The sequence below is a fragment of the Perognathus longimembris genome, chromosome 3, assembly GCF_023159225.1.
Source record: "Perognathus longimembris pacificus isolate PPM17 chromosome 3, ASM2315922v1, whole genome shotgun sequence".
Taxonomy (NCBI): Eukaryota; Metazoa; Chordata; class Mammalia; order Rodentia; family Heteromyidae; genus Perognathus; species Perognathus longimembris.
In genome coordinates, this window is record NC_063163.1 from 117,358,275 (window position 1) to 117,376,980 (window position 18,706).

The 18,706-nt window shown below is 66.1% G+C and overlaps 1 protein-coding gene across 1 annotated transcript in view; it reads left to right on the plus strand.

The window, feature by feature from the left end:
- Phldb1 (pleckstrin homology like domain family B member 1) overlaps nt 1-18,658 on the plus strand; it is a 34,927-nt gene extending 16,269 nt beyond the window's left edge. The window contains 16 exon segments of the mRNA XM_048343943.1: nt 179-319; nt 412-549; nt 3,560-3,715; nt 5,820-5,930; nt 6,030-6,119; nt 8,618-8,758; nt 9,754-9,894; nt 10,003-10,105; nt 10,845-11,124; nt 11,258-11,348; nt 12,083-12,229; nt 12,849-12,965; nt 13,179-13,281; nt 16,803-16,888; nt 17,013-17,045; nt 17,514-18,658. Coding sequence (XP_048199900.1) covers nt 179-319; nt 412-549; nt 3,560-3,715; nt 5,820-5,930; nt 6,030-6,119; nt 8,618-8,758; nt 9,754-9,894; nt 10,003-10,105; nt 10,845-11,124; nt 11,258-11,348; nt 12,083-12,229; nt 12,849-12,965; nt 13,179-13,281; nt 16,803-16,888; nt 17,013-17,045; nt 17,514-17,654 — 2,019 coding nt within the window. The 3' untranslated portion in view covers nt 17,655-18,658.
- Nucleotides 18,659-18,706: the final 48 nt, after the last annotated feature.

Genomic DNA, 18,706 nt, shown 5'->3' on the forward strand with positions numbered 1-18,706 from the left:
GGTAAACTCCCCGTGGCTAAGCCCTCCTTATTGCTCCCCTAGCGGGGAGGGACCAGCCTCCTGTCTGAGTCTAGTTTACCCCTTCTGTGCCCTGAAGAATGGGGTGGTGGTCAGGCCTCTGTAGTCTGATCTTGGAAGGTTCTAGACTTCCCCAGCTGATGGCTCCCCTCTCCTCCAGCACGAAGATGCACCTAGCACGAAGCTCCAAGGAGAGGTGCTGGCCCTGGAAGAAGAGCGGGCTCGGGTGTTGGGGCACGTGGAGCAGCTCAAGGTCCGCGTGAAGGAGCTGGAGCAGCAGCTGCAGGAGGCGGCTCGCGAGGTGAGCTCCGGGTGGGTGAGCCGGCCCGCGGGGTACCGGGCCCCCGTAGGGCCTGGGCCCACTGCTTTGACGGGACCTTGACTGCACCCCAGGCGGAAATGGAGCGGGCTCTGCTGCAAGGGGAGAGGGAGGCAGAGCGGACCCTGCTGCAGAAGGAGCAGAAGGCGGTGGAACAGCTGCAGGAGAAGCTGGTGGCCCTGGAGACGGGCGTCCAGAAGGAGAGGGACAAGGTAACCCATACCTGGACCCGGCCTGGTGCTGGGTACCAGTGGCCAGGAAGGAAGGAGCCTTGCCTTCCCTGGGGCCCTCTACCTAGCTTCTCACCATCCGTCCCGCCCGTCGGATGGTCTCTCTGGCCGTCCTGGGACAAGAGGACGAGTCCTCTGTGGAAGGTACCAGCGTGGAGGGTGCTGCCAGGGGCTGGGCTGGTGTTTGGGGTCTCCTCGATCTGGGCCCTTCGTGACCTTTCTAGGAAATCCCAAAGCACCTTCTGAAGCAGCGAGCCCAGCTCGAGGGCCCGGGTCCTGCCATGAGGGCCCAGGGGAGGCGGCCCACCGGCCTGTGCTCCCGCCCAGTACGGTCCCAGCTCCTGCCCCTGCCCCTTTCAAATATTTCGTGCCAGCCCGCAGGGGCCCCTCCGTCCCCCAGGGGCCGGGCCAGCCACGCCCCAAGATGCCCAACACCGGGCCGACAGCACCGAAGTAGAGAGGGGTTATCATCTGTTTCCGGAGTTGACAGTGTTTTTCTAAGAATTCAATTTCTCTTTTGGATTTTACGTATTTATTTTTTTGGGGGCATCTATCACGCGCCCTCAGCTTCTGAGGAGCTAAAAATAAATTATTATTATTATTTTTGGAGCTTTGGTTTTCTGGCCCCCAAAACCACACTCCCAAATTCTGTGGCGAATTAACTCCATGCTTGCCAACCAGGCCTGCACTAACGCCTCGTCTAATCACACGCCCCTAACTGCCCGGCCACCCGGAAAGGGCTGAGCCATCCCTGCTTTTGCACTAACTTCACGGGTGCCCTTGTGCCCCTGGTTTCTCCCCACTAATTTGCCTCCTCCTTTTCTTGGTGTGGGACCCCAGAAAGGAAACGGCAGGAGGACCCGGCTCAAGTGTGCTCAGTGGTGCACTGGCAGGAAGGGTATAAGGATGGGGAGATGCTTGGCCTAAGAGCCGCTCTACCTGGACAGCTCCTCCCACCCGGAAGGCTTGGCTGCCCCCCTGCCCCGCCCCCCAGCCGAGGGCTAAGGAGGTCCCTCTGGAGGCATGGCCTTGGAGGCATGGCCTTGGAGTGCGTGGACAGTACCTCCACCCATCCACTGGCTGCCCACCTTAGCTCCCCTGAACTGAGACCCGCCAGGGAGTGGGGAGACTGGGTGTCCCCTTTCCACCTGATGGAGACTACAGAACATAGGGTATTATAAAGGCAGCATCCAAGGATCAGGGAGTACCTGGCGCCCCCCCCCCCCCCCCGAACTGGCCTGATCAGGGCCTCTGAAGTGGAAGGGAGGGACCTGGGGATGCCCAGAGGCCGGGGCCCTGCCTTTCCTGAGGTGGTGGAGGCAGAGCGGGTAGCCGTGGTGGTGATGGTGGTGGCGGCGCGGCAGTGGAAGGTTCCCTGGCTTCTCTTTCCCAGCCTCCAGCCCGTGGTCCTACTCTGGCTCTGGAATCAGTAATCAGTGTCTCCTCTGCCTTGTCCTTTGTCCTTGGCGGAGGGGTGACTCACCAACTCCTCCCTTCGTCCCCCTGCCGCCCTCAGAGGTGTCATCTCACCCCAGACAACCATCCACCTCCCCTGTATACCCCACTCCTGGGGCTCCTGTTACCATGGCAACGGACAAACTAATTGCAGCCCTCATCCCTACTGAAGTTCAGCCCGCAGTGCGAGCACCCCACCCTCTCCCGGGGCAGGAAGGGGAGCGTACCAGGGGGTTGGGTTGGGGGATCCTGGGGTCTCTGCTGCGCCTCTGTGTCTCTAACATCCTCGGCTCCCCCATTCACACCCAGCCCCCCCCCCCCCATTAAACCTTCCCTGTTCCCTTGTCCCCAGGGTTAAATTTTGGTCTCTGGGCAGGAGTGGAGCCCCAGGCTCTGGTTAGGCCGTGTCACCGCCGGTCCCCAGTTCTAGACTCCCAGAGACCAACATTTCCACCCTGAGCCCCCAGCCCCTGGCCTTGGCCCTGCCTCACGCCTCCCCCCTCCACGCCCACCTTCCCCTGCCTGCTCTCTCCCTCCCCCTCCCCCTCCCATCTCCCCTCCTCCCTTCCTCCTCCCTCTCCCCTCCCTTCCCCAGCTCTCCCCTCCTCTCCCCTGCTCCCTTCAGCGACTGTGTGCCTGGGGGTTCTGGCCAGGCTGGAGTAGTGGAGGAGGAGCTCCTGTCCCCTGCCTGTCCCCTGCCTGTGCCCTCCCCTCCCCTCCCCTCCCCTCCCTTCCCCAGCTCTCCCCTCCTCTCCCCTGTGCCCAGTGGGGCCAGGCCAGAGTTGAGGAGTGTGTTCCCTCTCCCTGTGCCCCCTCCCCTCCCCTGCGCGCTCCCCTCCCCTGCACGCTCCCCTCCCCCGCGCCCCCCCCCGCGGCCCCGCCCCCCGCCCCCCCCCCCCCCCCCCCCCGCCGGCCCGGAGTTGAGGAGTGTGTGTTCTCTCTCCCCGTGCCCCGCTCCCCCCTCTCCCCTCCCCCGAGCAGGAGAGGGCGGAGCTGGCCGCGGGACGCCGGCACCTGGAGGCCCGCCAGGCGCTCTACGCCGAGCTCCAGACGCAGCTCGATAACTGCCCCGAGTCAGTGCGGGAACAGTTACTGGAGCAGCTGAGAAGGGTCAGTGCCCCGCGCCCCCGCCGCCCGGGGGCCCCGCGCCGCGCCCGCCCCGCCCCGCCCCGCCCCGCCCCGCCCCGGGAGCCGCGGGGCCCGCCGAGCGCGGGGCGGGGCCGGGCGGGCGCGAGGGCCGAGCGCGGGGGGCGGGGCCGAGCGCGGGGCGGGGCCGGGCGGGCGCGAGGGCCGAGCGCGGGGGCGGGGCCGGGCGGGCGCGAGGGCCGAGCGCGGGGGGCGGGGCCGGGCGGGCGCGAGGGCCGAGCGCGGGGGCGGGGCCGAGCGCGGGGCGGGGCCGAGCGCGGGGGGCGGGGCCGAGCGCGGGGGCGGGCGGCGCCCCGGGCCGGGCCGGGCCGGGCCGGGCTGGGGGGCGGCGGGAGGGCCGGCCCCGCGTCCCCGCCGGCCCAACGCGCGCCCCGCGCCGCTGTCGTTGAAGGAGGCCGAGGCCCTGGAGACGGAGACCAAGCTCTTCGAGGACCTGGAGTTCCAGCAGCTGGAGCGGCAGAGCCGCGCCGAGGAGGAGCGCGAGCTGGCCGGCCAGGGCCTGCTGCGGAGCGAGGCCGAGCTGCTGCGCAGCATCGCCAAGCGCAAGGTGCCCGCCCGGGGGTCGGGGTTCCGGGTGGGCCTCCTCGAGGCCCGTGGCCGGGATGTGTGTGTGTGCACCCCTTATCTGGCACGTGCGTGCGTGCACCCCTTGTCTGGCACGTGCGTGCGTGCACCCCTTGTGTGGCCAGGACAGACATGTGATAGGCCTGCTCAGCGGCTCACACCTGTAATCTTAGCATCTGGGGAGGCTCAGATGGGGCGGGGGACTGAAGTTTGACACTAGCTGGGGCAAAAAAAAAAAAAAATACGTGAGCCTCCATCTCCGTCACGGTGATTCCACACACGCTGCCATCCCAACCCCACGGGAGGCGTGACCACCATCCTACACCAGGCCAGCCTGGGAGGATAGATGGGACCCTATATAAAAATATCCAAAAGCAAACCGGGCCAGGACCAAGGCTCAAATGGTAGACTCCCTGCCTGGCAAGCGCAGAGCCCTGGATTTAAACAAACCGCAGCCAGCGCCTCCAAGGGGAGATGGGGGAATCTGTCTGTGGCCTGGGTTTGGTGGCGGTAAGGGGCTACTGTGCATCCCGAGTTCAGATCCTGTCCTCCTGCCCTGAGTGGATCTGCCTTTCACTGCTTAGATAAACCCATGTGCCGGCTCGTTGTGGGACTCGAGGATGGAAAGGACCATTCGCCAAGCGCGGGGTTGGGCACCGGGTGCCCTGTTAGGGGGCTATCTCAGGCTGTCCGTAGGTTGTCCTTGCAAGGCCGTTTTCAGGGCATGTCAGCTTCCAAGTGGGCGGGAACACAGGCCCGCCAGTCCAAAGCCCACGTTCCCACCACAGGGCCTCAGCTGGCCACTTCTCGGGCCCCTTCTCCCGGAGGGAATGCAGCCAGGAGCCTTAGGTCAGCTGATCCCATTCCGTGGAGGGCCGCTTGGACGCAAGCTCCAGGGACTTGGGAGGGTCCGCAGCAGTGATGGAGTCTACTTCCTTCTCCACCCTACCCTAGGCCCTGGGGAGCAAGCTTAGCCTCCCAGCCTTAATCTGTGTGTGTCATTGATCCCCACGCTCATCCGTGGACGCTCGCCCGGCCCTCGCCCTCCATCTCCAGTGCCCTCTCACCCCAGGCTCCGCCTGCCCTGAGCCTCGGTGCTCCTCCGTCCACTCTGACTCAGAGGGATTGAGAGGACTGTTCTTGGAATCCAGCAGATCCAGTGTCGCCCGAGCCCTACCAGTCAGCAGCAAAGACCTTAGCTCTTCATCGTGTCACTGTTCCCCTGTAAAATGAGCACACAGGCACCTGCCTGATAGGGTTAAGTGAAGTGGATGAAGTGGAAAAACGTAAAATCTTTGGCTTCTTCTAGGTGGTGTGTGTGTGTGTGTGTGTGTGTGTGTGTGTGTACACCTGGGCACTGTCCCTGAGCCCCGGAATCAGATAGGAGGATTGAGATTTTAATCCACCCTGAGCAGGAAAGCCCATGAGACTCTTATCTTCAGTTGACCAGCACAAAGCTAGATGTAGAATTGTGGCTCAATTGGTAGAGCACCAACCTTGAGTTAAAAAAAAACCCTAAAGGACAGCACAAGGCTCTGAGTTCAAGCCCAGTATAGATAGACGCATGCACGGACGCACACATGCGTGCACAGTTGGCTCAACAGCTCAGGATCTAAGGAGACAGAGGCAGGAGGAGGATTGCTTGAGTCCAGGAGTTCAGGGCCATCCTATCTCAAAACCAAACAAAGAACTTATTCAAGTAGTGTGTTTTAGGAAGATTACAAAGTTCAGATAAGCAAAAACAGCCCAAAGGCCATTTTCGGAAGGTATTCTGGGGGTCAGGAAATTGTGAGAGAGAAGGCAGGAGGGTGTGCGAAGCCATCCAGGAGCAGAAGGTCAGGATCTGGGAGGAAGGTGCCAAGCAGAACTGTTCCGTGTTGTTAGGCTTTGGGACTCGCTGGCCCAGAGTGGATTAAGGAAGGGGGGCTTGGGGTCATGGCTAGCACGGGGGTCACTGGTTGAAGGACCGAGAGACCCGTGTTTCCCTGGGGAAAGTTGAGGCGAAGCAGAAGAGCTGGTTGGTTCCTTTGTGTAGCCCAGGCTGCCCTGCCTGTCTAAGCCCCCCCCCCCGCCCCCCGTTTCCGTAGGAGCACCTGGCCGTCCTGGACAGTCAGGCCGGGCAGATCCGGGCACAGGCGGTGCAGGAGTCGGAACGCTTGGCTCGCGACAAGAATGCCACCCTGCAGCTGCTGCAGAAGGTAGCCCCCCCCCCCCGGGGGGCTCTTGGGAACTGGTGGGGGAGGGGAGGGACATGGGGCCTCACTCCCAATTCCAATCCCATCCTTCTGGGCTCCCAGGAGAAGGAGAAATTGGCGGTGCTGGAAAGGAAATACTACTCGCTCACGGGAGGCAGGCCTTTCCCGAAGACCACCTCCACCCTCAAAGAGGTAACGCGGTGGCGCGAGCCCCAGCTTTGGGTCCACGGGGGTTGGGGGAGTCCTGGGAGGCTGGGGAGCAGCTCCTGCTTCCTCCCCAATGGCCAAGATCCAACCAGCACGGGGCTCCCCACCGAACTGACGAAGTTTGAGGCGCGCCCTGAGGTCGGCCCCTTCGGGGGTACCGGCTGCGGCTTTCCGGCTGCCTTGGGGCTCTCAGGTGCCCACGGGATGGCGCCATTTTGGATGGCTGACTATGTGTAAGGTGCTCCGAGGCCCCGGTGGGGGGGTGGGGGGTGGCGAGAGCGCGGAGGTGTGGGCGAAGGCGGGCACAGAGCTGGGGTCCTCAGCCTGGGGCTTTCCGGGCTGCCGTCTGCAGTGAGGTCCTTGGGGCAGCGCCTTTCCGGGTCTGGAGAGCCGGTGTGTCGGGTCCCGCCGCGCCTCCTCCCTTCTCTCCCCTCCCACCGTCTCGTGGGAGGGCGCCCAGGCCTGGGGAGGGCGGCTGGGCCGAAGGCGAGGGAGGAGGCCGCTCAGCGTGTGCCCGCTCTCGGGGTCTCCTCGGGCCGGGGGCTCCCCTGTCCCCCTAACCCCACCTCCGCGTACTTCGCGCTTCCCCAAAGCCCAAGAGGTAACGCCCACTGCCCGCCCGCCCCCCTGCCCAGCTCCGGCCTCCGGGCCCGCGGCTGAGCCGGGTGCGGGAGTTGGTGTGGGCGTGCTGACTCGAGTGGGCGTGCTGACTCGAGTGGGCGTGCTGACTCGCACGCCGCCCGCATACGCGTCGCGTGCCCCCTCGCTAGCTTGCACCCCGCGCCGGGCCTTCCGGCTCGTGTGGGCTCGGGTGGAGCAGGCTGGATTGGGCGCCTGGCCTGGCACCCACGCAGGCCCAGGGTGTGAGGACGTGTGGCGGGGCCGAGGGTCCAGGTCCTTCAGCCCCTCAGGGACGGCCGGCATCTTCCTCCTGGGCAGCGGGCTGCTCTTCCCGCCAGAGCGTGCAGCTGCCCCCGGGAAGGCTGCTTTCCCAGCTTCTCCAGCCCGGGCCCCCGCGCCGCCTCCACGCCGTGCCCAGGCCCAGCCCCTGCTTGGAGAACGCAGCGGTGCCCCCCGGGGGACGCTGTGACTGGTGTTTGCGGTCGCGCGTGTGCCCCGCTGGGGGGTTCTCGGGGTGCTGGAGACAAGAGTTCTCAGGAGCCGAGGCGCACCCGCCCCTCAGAGGACGCTTGGAAGCTTTCGCTGGGCCAGCCCGGGGGTGGGTGTGCTTGGGACGGTGGCGAAATGCCAAGGGGGCATTGGGTCTGCCACCCTTCGGCCCCTACAGCCCCTTGTGGCCGCGGTGGGGCGGAGGCCTCGGCTCTGCTCGGGCTGGCGTGTGGACGTGGAGTGCCGGGCGGAACCCCCCCACCTCCCCTCTGCCCCTGCCGCGGGCACCCTGGGAGTATGGGAGCCTGGCAGAGGCTTTCCAGCCGTGCGCCCGCCGGGACCCCCATGCTTCCGCCACCTGCCCTGGCCGGCTCCCCCCGACCCCGCCTGAGAGCGAGGTACCAGCCGCCCAGGCCTCCACGGTGCCTCGGGGTGCCCCGGGGGGAGGGCGGCACGGGGCCGCCGGCTCGAGGGGTTGACCGGAGTTGTCCTCAGCTTCTGGTGGCCTGGGCAGGGCAGGCCGTGCCGTCCAGGGCTTCCCCCTCGGTGCCTCCCGCCCCCTCCCCTCCCCCCCTCCCCCACCCTGGGCAGGGTCATCCCTTGGGTTCCAATCCCATTAACTTCTTGTATTCCCTCCTCCATCTGGCCTCCTCCCAAGTACGTGTCGCTTGAGCAGCTAAAGGTGATGGGGGGTCCCTGGCCCATGCCCCCGCCCCCCACTCCAGGTCTGTGTCCTTGGGCCTCTGCTTCCCGGGACCTGGTTCCCACCACCTGCCTTCCTCCTGTGCTGTCCTCCTCCTCCTCCTCCTCCTCCTCCTCCTCCTCCTCCTCCTCCTCCTCCTCCTCCTCCTCCTCCTCCTCCTCCTCCTCCTCTTCCATCACGCCTTCACGCCGGGTTGGTGCCTGTGTGTTCCTGCCACCCGCGCCCACAGCTGACGTGCTCTGTCTGGGGGTGTGGCCCCTGCGCTAGGCCAATCCGAGGGGAGCATTTGGCACCTGCAGACCCTGGCTGGCTGGCTGGCTGGCGTAGCATGTGGCTGCCACTCTGGGAGTTGCACTCAGACTGTTTCTCTTTGCCTCTAGCACATTGTGGGCAACTGTCATCTCACTGTTTTTCTTTCCCTTCTCTTTATGTGTTCCTTCCTTCCTTCCTTCCTTCCTTCCTTCCTTCCTTCCTTCCTTCCTTTCTTCCTGCCTTCCTGCCTTCCTGCCTTCCTGCCTTCCTCCCTCCCTTCCTGCCTTCACCCCGTCCCCCTTCCTCCTTTCCCTTCCCTCTCCTTGCTGTCTTTTGTCCTCTCATCCTCCCGTTCCTCCTTCCTCTTCCTCCCCTTCCCGCCCTGGCCCTCCCTGTCTCTCCTGCCCTCCTCCTCCAGATGGAGAAGCTGCTGCTCCCTGCTGTAGACTTAGAGCAGTGGTACCAGGAGCTGATGGCCGGGCTGAGGACGGGCGCTGCCGCCGCCTCCCCTCGCTCTTCCCCCCCACCTCTGCCCGCCAAAGCTTTCCGCCAGCTTCAGGTAACCCTCCTCCGCGCCGGGCCTCTCCAGGTCTCGCTTGCTGCTCTGAGAATCTGCTGCACGTCCCTCAACCACGCAGTGCGCCCGGGCCGCTGGGCTCAGCCCAGCAGAGCGATGGGGCCTTCTGGGCCTGGGAAGGGCAGGTCTCTTCCCCCGCGGGCAGCCATCCTTCTGTCCTGAGCCCAAGGCTGACTGACCAACAGAAAGGAGCTCTCCCCAGAGCTCCTCCCCGAGTCCCGGGCCCACCCTGGGGTCCACTGCCACCGGAACCAGGGTGTCCTGGAGGATCTGCCGATGTTTCGTCCCCCTGATCTTCCCAGGGGTGGCACTTGGAGGCAGAACAGAGGAAGGACGAGGAGCCTCAAGGCCTCCCTGCCTCCCGAGGTGGCCCGGGGATGCCCGTTTCCCTCCCCACCGACGGCTCTAGAGCCCGAGATTCCACCCCTCGACCTTCACTCTTGAACAAAGGGGCTGGGCCTCAGCTAAAACCCCATGTTCCTTTGCGCGTGGCATCCCTACTGATGCCCAGCTGGCCGGAGGCCCTGCCGTGTGTGATTCGTTTAGTCGCCACCACGGGGCAGGCGGGCGACCCGGCACAGACCGCGTGCAGCCGGGGCGTCGCGGGGCCGGCGTGGGGCGTCGGCGCGCCGGACTCCAGACGCCGTGTCCAGCCCGGTCTCTCCCTCAGCAGACCAGGCATCCGAGGCTGAGGCCTGTGGTCCAGGTCACCCGGCTGGTGGGCGACCGAGCTGCAGGCAGAAGGACCCGGCCCCCCCCCCCCCCCCGGGTCTACGCACCGCTGTGAGGGTCAGCGTTCAGGGCCCGTCTCAGAGGCTGGTTGGGCCACCGATGGGCTCAGGGAGTAAAGACCTGGCAGCTGCCCATTGGGCGAGTCCAGGAGGCCCCACCTCCTCCTCGTCAGCTGGACTCCGAAGGCCTCAGAGGCCTGGTGCCAGCACAGCCGGGGCTCACTGGGCGCCGTCTCTTCTCTCTAGGTCTACCGCTCCAAGATGGATGCTGAGCTCACCAGCCCCTTGCCCCGCACCCGAAGCGGCCCCCTGCCTTCTTCCTCCGGCTCCTCCTCCTCCTCCTCCCAGCTCAGCGTGGCCACCCTGGGCCGCAGCCCCTCCCCGAAGGTGTGAGGAAGCGCGTGGGGGTGGTGGCGGGATGGGGCGGGCCGTGGGGTGGGCGTGAGTGAGCTGAGCCCCCCCCCGCCCCCCCGGGACGCCCCCTTCCCTCCACAGAGCGCTCTGCTCGCGCAGAACGGCACGGGCAGCCTCCCTCGCAACCTGGCGGCCACGCTGCAGGACATCGAGACCAAGCGCCAGCTGGCCTTGCAGCAGAAGGGTGAGTGACCGCCATGCCCGCCGCGGGGGGGGGAGGGGGTCCCCGCCGCCCTGGTCCGCACCCGCCCCCCCCCCCCCGGCTCCGTCCCTCGAGTCCGGGCTGGGATGAAGGGCCCCCGGGAGGGGTGTGCTTGTGAGCCCCAGTCCGGCTGCAGGTCGCCCCGTCCGGTGCCCCCCGGCGCTGGCCCTGGGAGGCCCTGGCTGCAGGGACCCCGCGTGCCCCCTGGTTGTTCTGAAAGCCCGTGTCTGTGCCCCTCTCTCCTCTCGCCCCGCTGTGTCTCTCTCCCGCACCCTCTGCCTGGGGTCCCCCACGCCAGTGGAGTGGCTTCCTGCCCAGCCCCTCCCATCCGACGACCCAGCAGGTAGAGGTCACGGGGGCGTGGCTTTGGCCGGGCAGCCCCCGCCCGCCCGCGTCCATCCGCACGCGCGGCCCGCAGACAGGTTCCCGGGCTGTGGCCGGGTCGGGGTGCTTGGCTCCAGCTTCCCCCCGGCTCTGGCTTGCCTTCTCTGCGTACCCCCCCCTCCCCCGCTCTCCCGCTTCTGCGTCGTGGGGACCTGCGTCTGTGGCTCCCGCCGCCCCCCGCCTCTCCTCCAGGGGGCGCCGCATGGGCCCTGCTCCCCGGCAGCTGGCCGGGGTCCTCGCTGGGCCCAGGACGTGGGAAGAGGCCCGGCGGGCTGCGGGGAGCCCCGGGGGCGGGGGGGGGGGGACGCCCCGCGACTCCCGGCCGTGCCTCCCCCAGGGCAGCAGGTGATCGAGGAGCAGCGCCGCCGGCTGGCCGAGCTGAAGCAGAAGGCGGCGGCGGAGGCGCAGTGCCAGTGGGACGCCCTGCGCGGGGGGGCGGGGGCCCCCTTCCCGCCCGGCGTGCACCACTCCATCCTGCACCACCTGCCGGCCGCGGGGCGGGAGCGCGGCGAGGACGAGCACGCCTACGACACGCTGAGCCTGGAGAGCTCCGACAGCATGGAGACCAGCGTCTCCACGGGGGGCAACTCGGCCTGCTCCCCCGACACCATGTCCAGGTGCCGCCCGCCCCGCCCCGCCATCCCCCCCCCCCCCCCCCCCGCCACCGCCGCGGGCTTCTTGACGCCTCCCCCCACCCCCGCCACCGCCGCGGGCTCCTTGACGCCTCCCCCCTCCCCCTGTCCTTCCCAGCACCAGCGGCCTGGACTTGGGCAAGATCGAAGAGATGGAGAAGATGCTGAGGGAGGCCCACACGGAGAAGAGCCGGCTCATGGAGTCCAGGGTGAGGCTGGCCCGGCCGGGAGGCAGGAGAGCGGCCCTCTGCCTGCCAGGCTGCCCGGCGTGCCCTGGGGGTAGGAAGGGCTGTGTGCGGCCCCCCGGTGGGGCGGGGCAGAAGGCCGGACGGCGACCTCTGTCCGGTCCCGAGCGTCTGGTATGGGACCCTCTGTCCCTGGGCGTCTCTCTGAGGACCCTGTCAGAGCCCCGGGGGTTTGGATCCCCGACTGCCCGGTGGTCATTCCTCTGGGGAGCGGTTAGGAAACGCAGCCTGGGGGTTGCGGTAGGGAATGGAGGAGGAGGGAGCCGGTGGCTAGAGAGACGCGGGACGCGCTGCCCAGCGCCTGGCCCCCGTTGGAGGCGCCCTGCATCCCTTTGTTCTTTTTGGGTGGCCATGGGGCTCGAACTCAGAGCCCTTTTGCCCAAGGCTAGCGCTCTGGCACTTGGAGCCGCAGCGCCACTTCCTGCTTTTGGGTGGGTCATGGAGGCTAAGAGCCTCACAGAAACTCCTGCCCTGGCTGGCTTCCAACCGTGATCCTCACATCCCAGTCTCCGGAGTAGCCGGGCTCGCGGGTGTGAGCCACGGTGCCTGGCCGCCGAGGAGACATTCGGAGTCCCGTCCCCCCCCCCCCCCATGAGGCTTAGAGACCTGGAATGATTTGATTGGTCCGAAGAGAGCCGGCGAGCTGGGGGGGGGAAGCGGGGCTGACCGGGCACTGAGGGCGGGCCACGTCGTGCCAGGAGCGGGAGGCCGAGCAGCGGCGGCAGGCCCTGGAGGAGGAGCGGCGCCGGCGCGAGCAGGTGGAGCGCAGGCTGCAGAGCGAGAGCGCCCGGAGGCAGCAGCTGGTCGAGAAGGAGGTCAAGTTGCGGGAGAAGCAGTTTTCCCAGGTTAGCGGGCGGGCGCTGGGCGTGGGGGTGAGGGCGGGGGGGGGGGGGAGCGGGTTGGGGCGACTCAGGCCCTCTCCTGGGCCCTCGAGCCTGCTTTCTAGAAAGTTGCCGCGGGGCAGCCCGGCACCTGTGGCTCGCGCCGTAGGTGATCCTAGCTACAGAGATAAGAGTCTCATGGACTTTCCTGCCTGGGTTGGCTCTGAACCAGGATCCTCAGATCTCAGCCTCCTGAGTAGCTAGGATGACAGGCGTGAGCCACTGGTGCCTGGCTCCGTGAGACTCTTAACTCCAATGAACCACTAAGAAGCCGGAAGTAGAGCGGGGACTCAAGTAATAGCATGCCGACTTGGAGTGAAACGCAAAGGGACAGTGCCCAGGTTCTGAATTCAAGGCCCAGTACTGGCACACAAACACACGTTTGCTTTGCACAAGCAGACTTATACCTGGGACTTATTGGCCCAGAAACTGAGGTTTGCTCCAGCTGGTGTGTGTGTGTGTGTGCATCTGTGTGCACACGCTTGTGTTAGGTTGGAGGGGACTCAGGACTGAAGGTGAGAGGCCAGGACAAAGGAATGATGGGACAAGAGAGGAGATTGCTGACCTTGCCCTTTGCCCCCAGGCCCGACCCCTGACCCGCTACCTGCCAATCCGGAAGGAGGACTTTGACCTGAAGACCCACATTGAGTCGTCAGGCCACGGAGTGGACACGTGTCTGCATGTGGTGCTCAGCAGCAAGGTACCAGGCCTGCGCGGCCGTGGCTGCTGGGGAAGGGCCTGGGTCCGAGGCCCCCCTCCGGGCCGCGGATGGAATGGGGGCCTCCGCTCCTGCCCCAGCCTAACCCAGTGTGAGGCGGTTAGATTGGCGGCTGCCGGAGGGGGTGCTGGGGATGGCCCGGGGACGCCCGGGTGCCGCCCATCCGGCTCCTTCCTCACCGCCCCTTCCCACCAGGTCTGCCGTGGCTACTTGGTCAAGATGGGCGGCAAGATTAAGTCGTGGAAGAAGCGCTGGTTTGTGTTTGACCGGCTCAAGCGCACCCTCTCCTACTACGTGGGTGAGTGTCCCCGGGCAGTCCTGGGGCCGGAGCGGGGGACCCCTGGGCTCCACAGCCCCAAAGCTAGTCTTCTAGACGTCTCCAGAGGCTCTGGCTGGCCAAAGTGCAACGTGAACTCGATTCAAATCCGCGCGCTTACTCTGTAGTATTACCGAGCATCTAGAAGCTTCTGAGCGGAGCTCTAGGCCGTGGGACACGCAAGATGGCCACGCTCCGAGGCCGGCCCCGGAGGAAAAGTCCAGTTAACGCCAAAGAGGCGGAAGTGGGGGCGTGGCTCAAGTAGGAGAGCGCCCGCCTCGAGGGCCCGGGAGCCGAGGGGATGCGGGGGAGCCGCGGCCTGGGCATCATGACTGGGGGCCCGTGGCTCAGAAGCGGGGGCGAGGGGGCCTCTCGTTCAGAGGGGTGAGGGTGAGAGGCGGAGGGACAGCTGCCCCCGTGGTCCTAACGTGATGACCGGCGCACGCGTGTGTGCCATCCGCCCAGCGCGTGCCAGCCGGGGCGTCCTCCGGGCCAAACTGGACCGAGCGCATCACACCCGTGTGAAAGGTCGGGTCCTAAGTCCCGAGAGGCGGAGCGGAAGTGGGGAGGGCGCCGTTTCCTGTGTGGGGAAGGAGGGGGGAGGCAGGGGGCCGGAAGCCGGCGCTGACCACGGGCCGGGCAGGTGCTCGCCGACTGTGACCCTCCTTCGCGTCCGTGAGACAAAAGGAGACCGAGTTCTGGCAGGTGGGGGACAGGGAAGGAAGCCAGGCAAAGAAGCAGACCGGAGCCAACGGGTGGCGCAGAAAGGCGCCGAGACTGGGAATTGCGGGATTAGAGCTAATGAAGAAGATGGGGGCCCGACCGAGGATGGGGGCAGGGAGGGGAGGCCTGGAGCCAGGGTCCACGTCCCCGGGAGAAAGCAGCACTGGAGCTGGGACCGGGACGCGGGTGTGCCCTGCACGTGGGGCAGGCACCCGGGTACAGGGTGGTGTCTGGTGGGATCTGAAGCCTCGGGAGGGTCTGCCTCACCTGCACCCGCACCGGCTCCCGCCCTCCTCGGAGCAGCTCCCCGGGGTCTGTCTGTCGTGGGACATCGTCCCAGCTCACGGCGACGAAGAGACCGAGGCCGCGCTGTGTGCTGGGTGCTTTGAACGTGTTCTTGCATCTCATACTCGTTGGCAAGCTGCGGGCCTGCCGTTCCTCACCCCCCCCCCCCGGCTCATGGGGAGCGGCGTCTGCATCTTCCCCCCACTCTAGGAGGGGGGTCGGGTTGGTTTTGCCCCACGGGATGGAGCCCAGGGCCCTGCGCATGCCAGGCAGGCGATCTACTGCTGAGCTACCCCGGTTCCAGAAGAGGAGGAGCTCTGCTTTCCCTCTGGGTCCCAGTGCCAAGTTGTCTCAGTGCCATGCCGTGCCCTGCCTGCCGGTGTTGGCAGAGCTGAAGTTATGGATCGAGGAGGGCTCCGGTTCAGCACGGTGAATGCTGCACAGGATTCACAACCGTGTGTTGTAGGGGTGGTTTTTGCACTGGGTCTTGAGGATGGCTTCGGCGTTGGCCGAGGGAAGCAGCAGCAGCAGGAAGAAGTCCCGGTGCATGAGGGGTCGGCCGGCTCAGCGGCTCCCCAGACCCTGGCCTTGGGGCCGGGGAGGCCATGCGGCGAGATGGAGGGACACGAGGGCCCCCGTCTGGAAACGGCCTTTGCCGAGCCAAGGAGCCAGCAGGGAAGGCCGCGGGCTGAAGGAGGTGGCAGGCACAGGTTTGCTTCTGGAAGCTTCTCCCTCTGCCTGGTAGAAGAGGAGCTGGATGGTGAAGCAGGGCCCCTGGAAGGCTGGAGCCGGGACCAGGGATGCAGCCATGCAGGCCATCCAGGACTCGCTGGGCGAGACCCCGGGGCGGGGCTCGCTGCTGCTAGCTGTCACCTCTGACCCTAGTGACCGCCATGGCCTCTCCCGTGGGACTCCGGCTCATGGTCAAGGGTATTGGCCGTCGCTTCTGAGACCGGGTTTGCCACCGGTGAGGGGCGCAGGCTCAGCTCTCCCTGGTGGTGCGCGGCCCCTCCATTCCAGGAGGTCACCCCGCTCTGCCACTCGGCCCTCCTTCCTCCGGCCGTCCCTGGGCTCAGCGTCGCTGTGTGGCGGAGCCTCGCGCGGGCACCGAGGCCCTGTTGTGCCTTTTTCTTCTCAACGTGAGGTCAGCGTGTCCAGATGGTTCAGTAATCGAGATGGATGAAGAAGTTTGGGAGGTCCGTCCCCACCTGCTACGGTGACTCGGACGTTCTCATCTCTGCCTCCTCGTGCGTCTTAGTGGTCTTTCTGTACCAAATAGATCGATAGGTGTTTATAACTAGGTGTATTTTTTTTCTGGCCCTGGGGCTTGAATTCAGGGCCTCGGCGCGGTCCCCGAGCCTTTTTGTGCTCGAGGCTAAGCGCTCTATCACTTGAGCAAGTCCACAGCACCCCGTTTGGCTTTTTCTGAGTAGTTTATCGGAGATAAGAGTCTCACAGACTTTCCTACCTAGGCTGGCTTTGAACCGCGATCCTCAGACCTCAGCCTCCTGAGTAGTTAGGATGACAGGCGTGAGCCAGCAGTGCCCGGCAGCTGGGTGTATTGTACAGGTTTATTTCTCAATCTAAACTCAGCGACAGGCCTCTCTGTCTGTAGCTGGTGTTTCGATATCATTGTGTTTATCAGTTGTGGGATAATCCATCGCGGGGCTCAAGCGGCCAAGTCCCCGCCTAGCAGTTCACACCCCTGTGCTTCCTAAAACAAACGGAAAAACTGTATGGGAAACCCGTTGACATCCGTATTCTATCCCGTGGATCACCGTAATTTATTGGACCATCTGTGCTTAATGGATACTTGGTTGTATTCGTAAAAATCTGTTTGAGATAGCGTCTCCACTGATGAGTTCAGGCCGGACTGAACGCTTCGCTCTCCTGCTTCCCAGGGATTACAGGTGCCTGGCACCTTCCTCACTGGTTACTGTTGTTCTGGTGCTGGGGCTTGAACTCAGGGCCTGGGTGCTGCTCCTGAGCGTTTTGCTCAAGACTGGTGCTTTCCTGCTTGAACCACAACTCCACTCCCCCTTTTAGGTGGCTAACCGGGAGATACGAGTCTCGTGGACTTTCCTGGGTCTCAAAGCCGTGCCTGCTCGGTCTGGCTTTGAGCCATGGTTCTGGGGTTCGAGGCTCCTGAGTAGCTAGGCTTGCGCCCCCGACGCCCGGCTTTCCTTCCTACTGTTGACGGTTGTGGCCAGGGGGCCAGCCACAGTTCTGCCAGGTGTTCCTCCCCCCCACCACCCCCCCCGCCCTCTGCTACGCCGTGTGCTTCTCCATGGCTTGGCCGGAACCATGGAGTGTGTTCTGGTGTGTGTTCTCGCGCCGGGACGGCTGGGCCACTCGGTATGGTTTTGCATTCCGTCACGAGGCGCGAGGCTGACGGCGAGGTGGGGGTGGGGGGGACACGCTGGCCTCTGTGTGGGAAGCCCGGGTCCTGCACGCCACGCCCTCCCCCTCCTGACCCCGCCCGTGTCCGTTTGCAGACAAGCACGAGACGAAACTGAAGGGGGTCATCTACTTCCAGGCCATCGAGGAGGTGTACTACGACCACCTGCGCAGCGCGGCCAAGGTCAGACGCGGGGGTGGCCCGGGGGGCCGGGGGGGGGGGAAGGACTGGCCACCCGGCGCAGGGGCTCCCCCAAGTCCTCCTTCTCTTTGTCAACCGTCTCTTCCTTTCTCCCTCCCCCTCCCAGAAGAGGCTTTTCCGCTTCACTATGGTGACCGAGGTACCCCCTCCCCACCTGCCTCTAACCAGAACTGCGCCATTCACGCCAGCCCCTGACCCCGGGCCCCCCCACCCCCCATCTCAGCCCTTCTAACGCCCCCAGGCCCGGGGCGGAGAGGAGAGGAAGCCGGTGGGTGGAGGCTGCTTCTCTCTTTGGAAGCTGTGGGCTGTGTGAGGGCTGGAGGGAGCCCTGCAGGGGGCGCCAGCCTCGCTCCCGCCGGCAGCCCCCCCCCCCCAGCCCTGACCTCCGCTCCCCTGGGGTCCGGGCTCTGGGGTCTCGCTCACCGCTCTCCTGCCTTCCCGCCTCTTCTCTGCCCAGGGAACTAACTGCCCCTCTCGGGCCTTTGGGGGCAGATTTTCTTGTAGCCACTCTTGAACCTGGTGGTGCCAACCACAGTGTGGGGGGGGGGGGAGAGGAGGGCTCGGCCCACCCCACCCCGCCTCAGTCCGTCCTCTCTTCCGCCGGCAGAGCCCAAACCCAGCCCTCACCTTCTGCGTGAAGACCCACGACCGGCTCTACTACATGGTGGCCCCCTCGGCCGAGGCCATGCGCATCTGGATGGACGTCATCGTCACGGGCGCCGAGGGCTACACTCAGTTCATGAACTGACCCGCCGGGCCTTCCGGACCCCCCGAGATGCCAACCTCCACCAGGCGCCGCCCGGGCCCCCCGCCCCCAGCAGCGTCGCGTCAGCGGCTCGGGGCTGCGAGGTTCTGGGTTCCAGCGCTGAAGAACCAGCCAGAGAGGAGCGGTCGGGAAGGGGCTTCGCCGCCCCCGGGAGCCCACGCGTCCACGGTCCCCCCGGGGCCCGCTGACCACCTCGAACCCGGCACCTGCTCCCCCCAGCCCGTTTTCTCTGACAAATTATGGTACCAGAATCTGCCAAAGATCCCCTCCCACCTCAGCCCCTCCTCAGGGGCTCCGGGGGCTGAGAGCCGCGCCCCGCGTGGCCGTCCTACGTGGCCGCCCCGCGTGGCCCCCGTCTCCTCCAGTCACACTCCAGTACTTGGCTCAAGGCTGGAGAGCCCTCGTGTCAGCTCACCTCGAGGCCCCGTCCCGCCCCGCGAGGCGGACCCGTGGCCCTGGCCTCCTCCCCGTGGAGACCGCCTCACTGCCACGGGCGCGGCTGCCCGCCGCCGCCGCCACTTCGGCTGTGGGCACGTGAGGGTACGCGCCGCCATCTCTCCAGCCCAGCCTTCTGGGCATCTCCGTGGGGGAGGGGGCTGGACACCTCCCCGCCCCTCCCCGGGTCCCCCAGCCCGGTCCTCTCCCTCCCACTCGTGCCTTTGCTTAGAGCCAGAAGGGATGGCACCGATGCAGACGGGAGAGGAAGCCAGGACGCCGTCCTCTCCTCCCACGCGGATGCCCGGCAGGGAAGGGGGTGCTGGGGTCCCACGGAGGATGGCGGGGGGGAGGGGCTGGGCTGGGCCAGCCTCCAGAACGGGGTAGAGAGGAGAGGGGAGGACCAGGCCTCCAGCTGATGGGCCTCAGCCCTTCACGCCTTAACACTAAGCCACCTCCCCCCCCTGCTCCCAGCACTGGACCCTCGCTGGGGGGGGAGTTGCAGTATTTTTAAGCATTTCAGCAGAACAATAAAAAACATTTGGACTATGGAGGCGCGTGACAGGCCAGCGTGTGGGGGCGTCTGCGGGGCTCCCCCT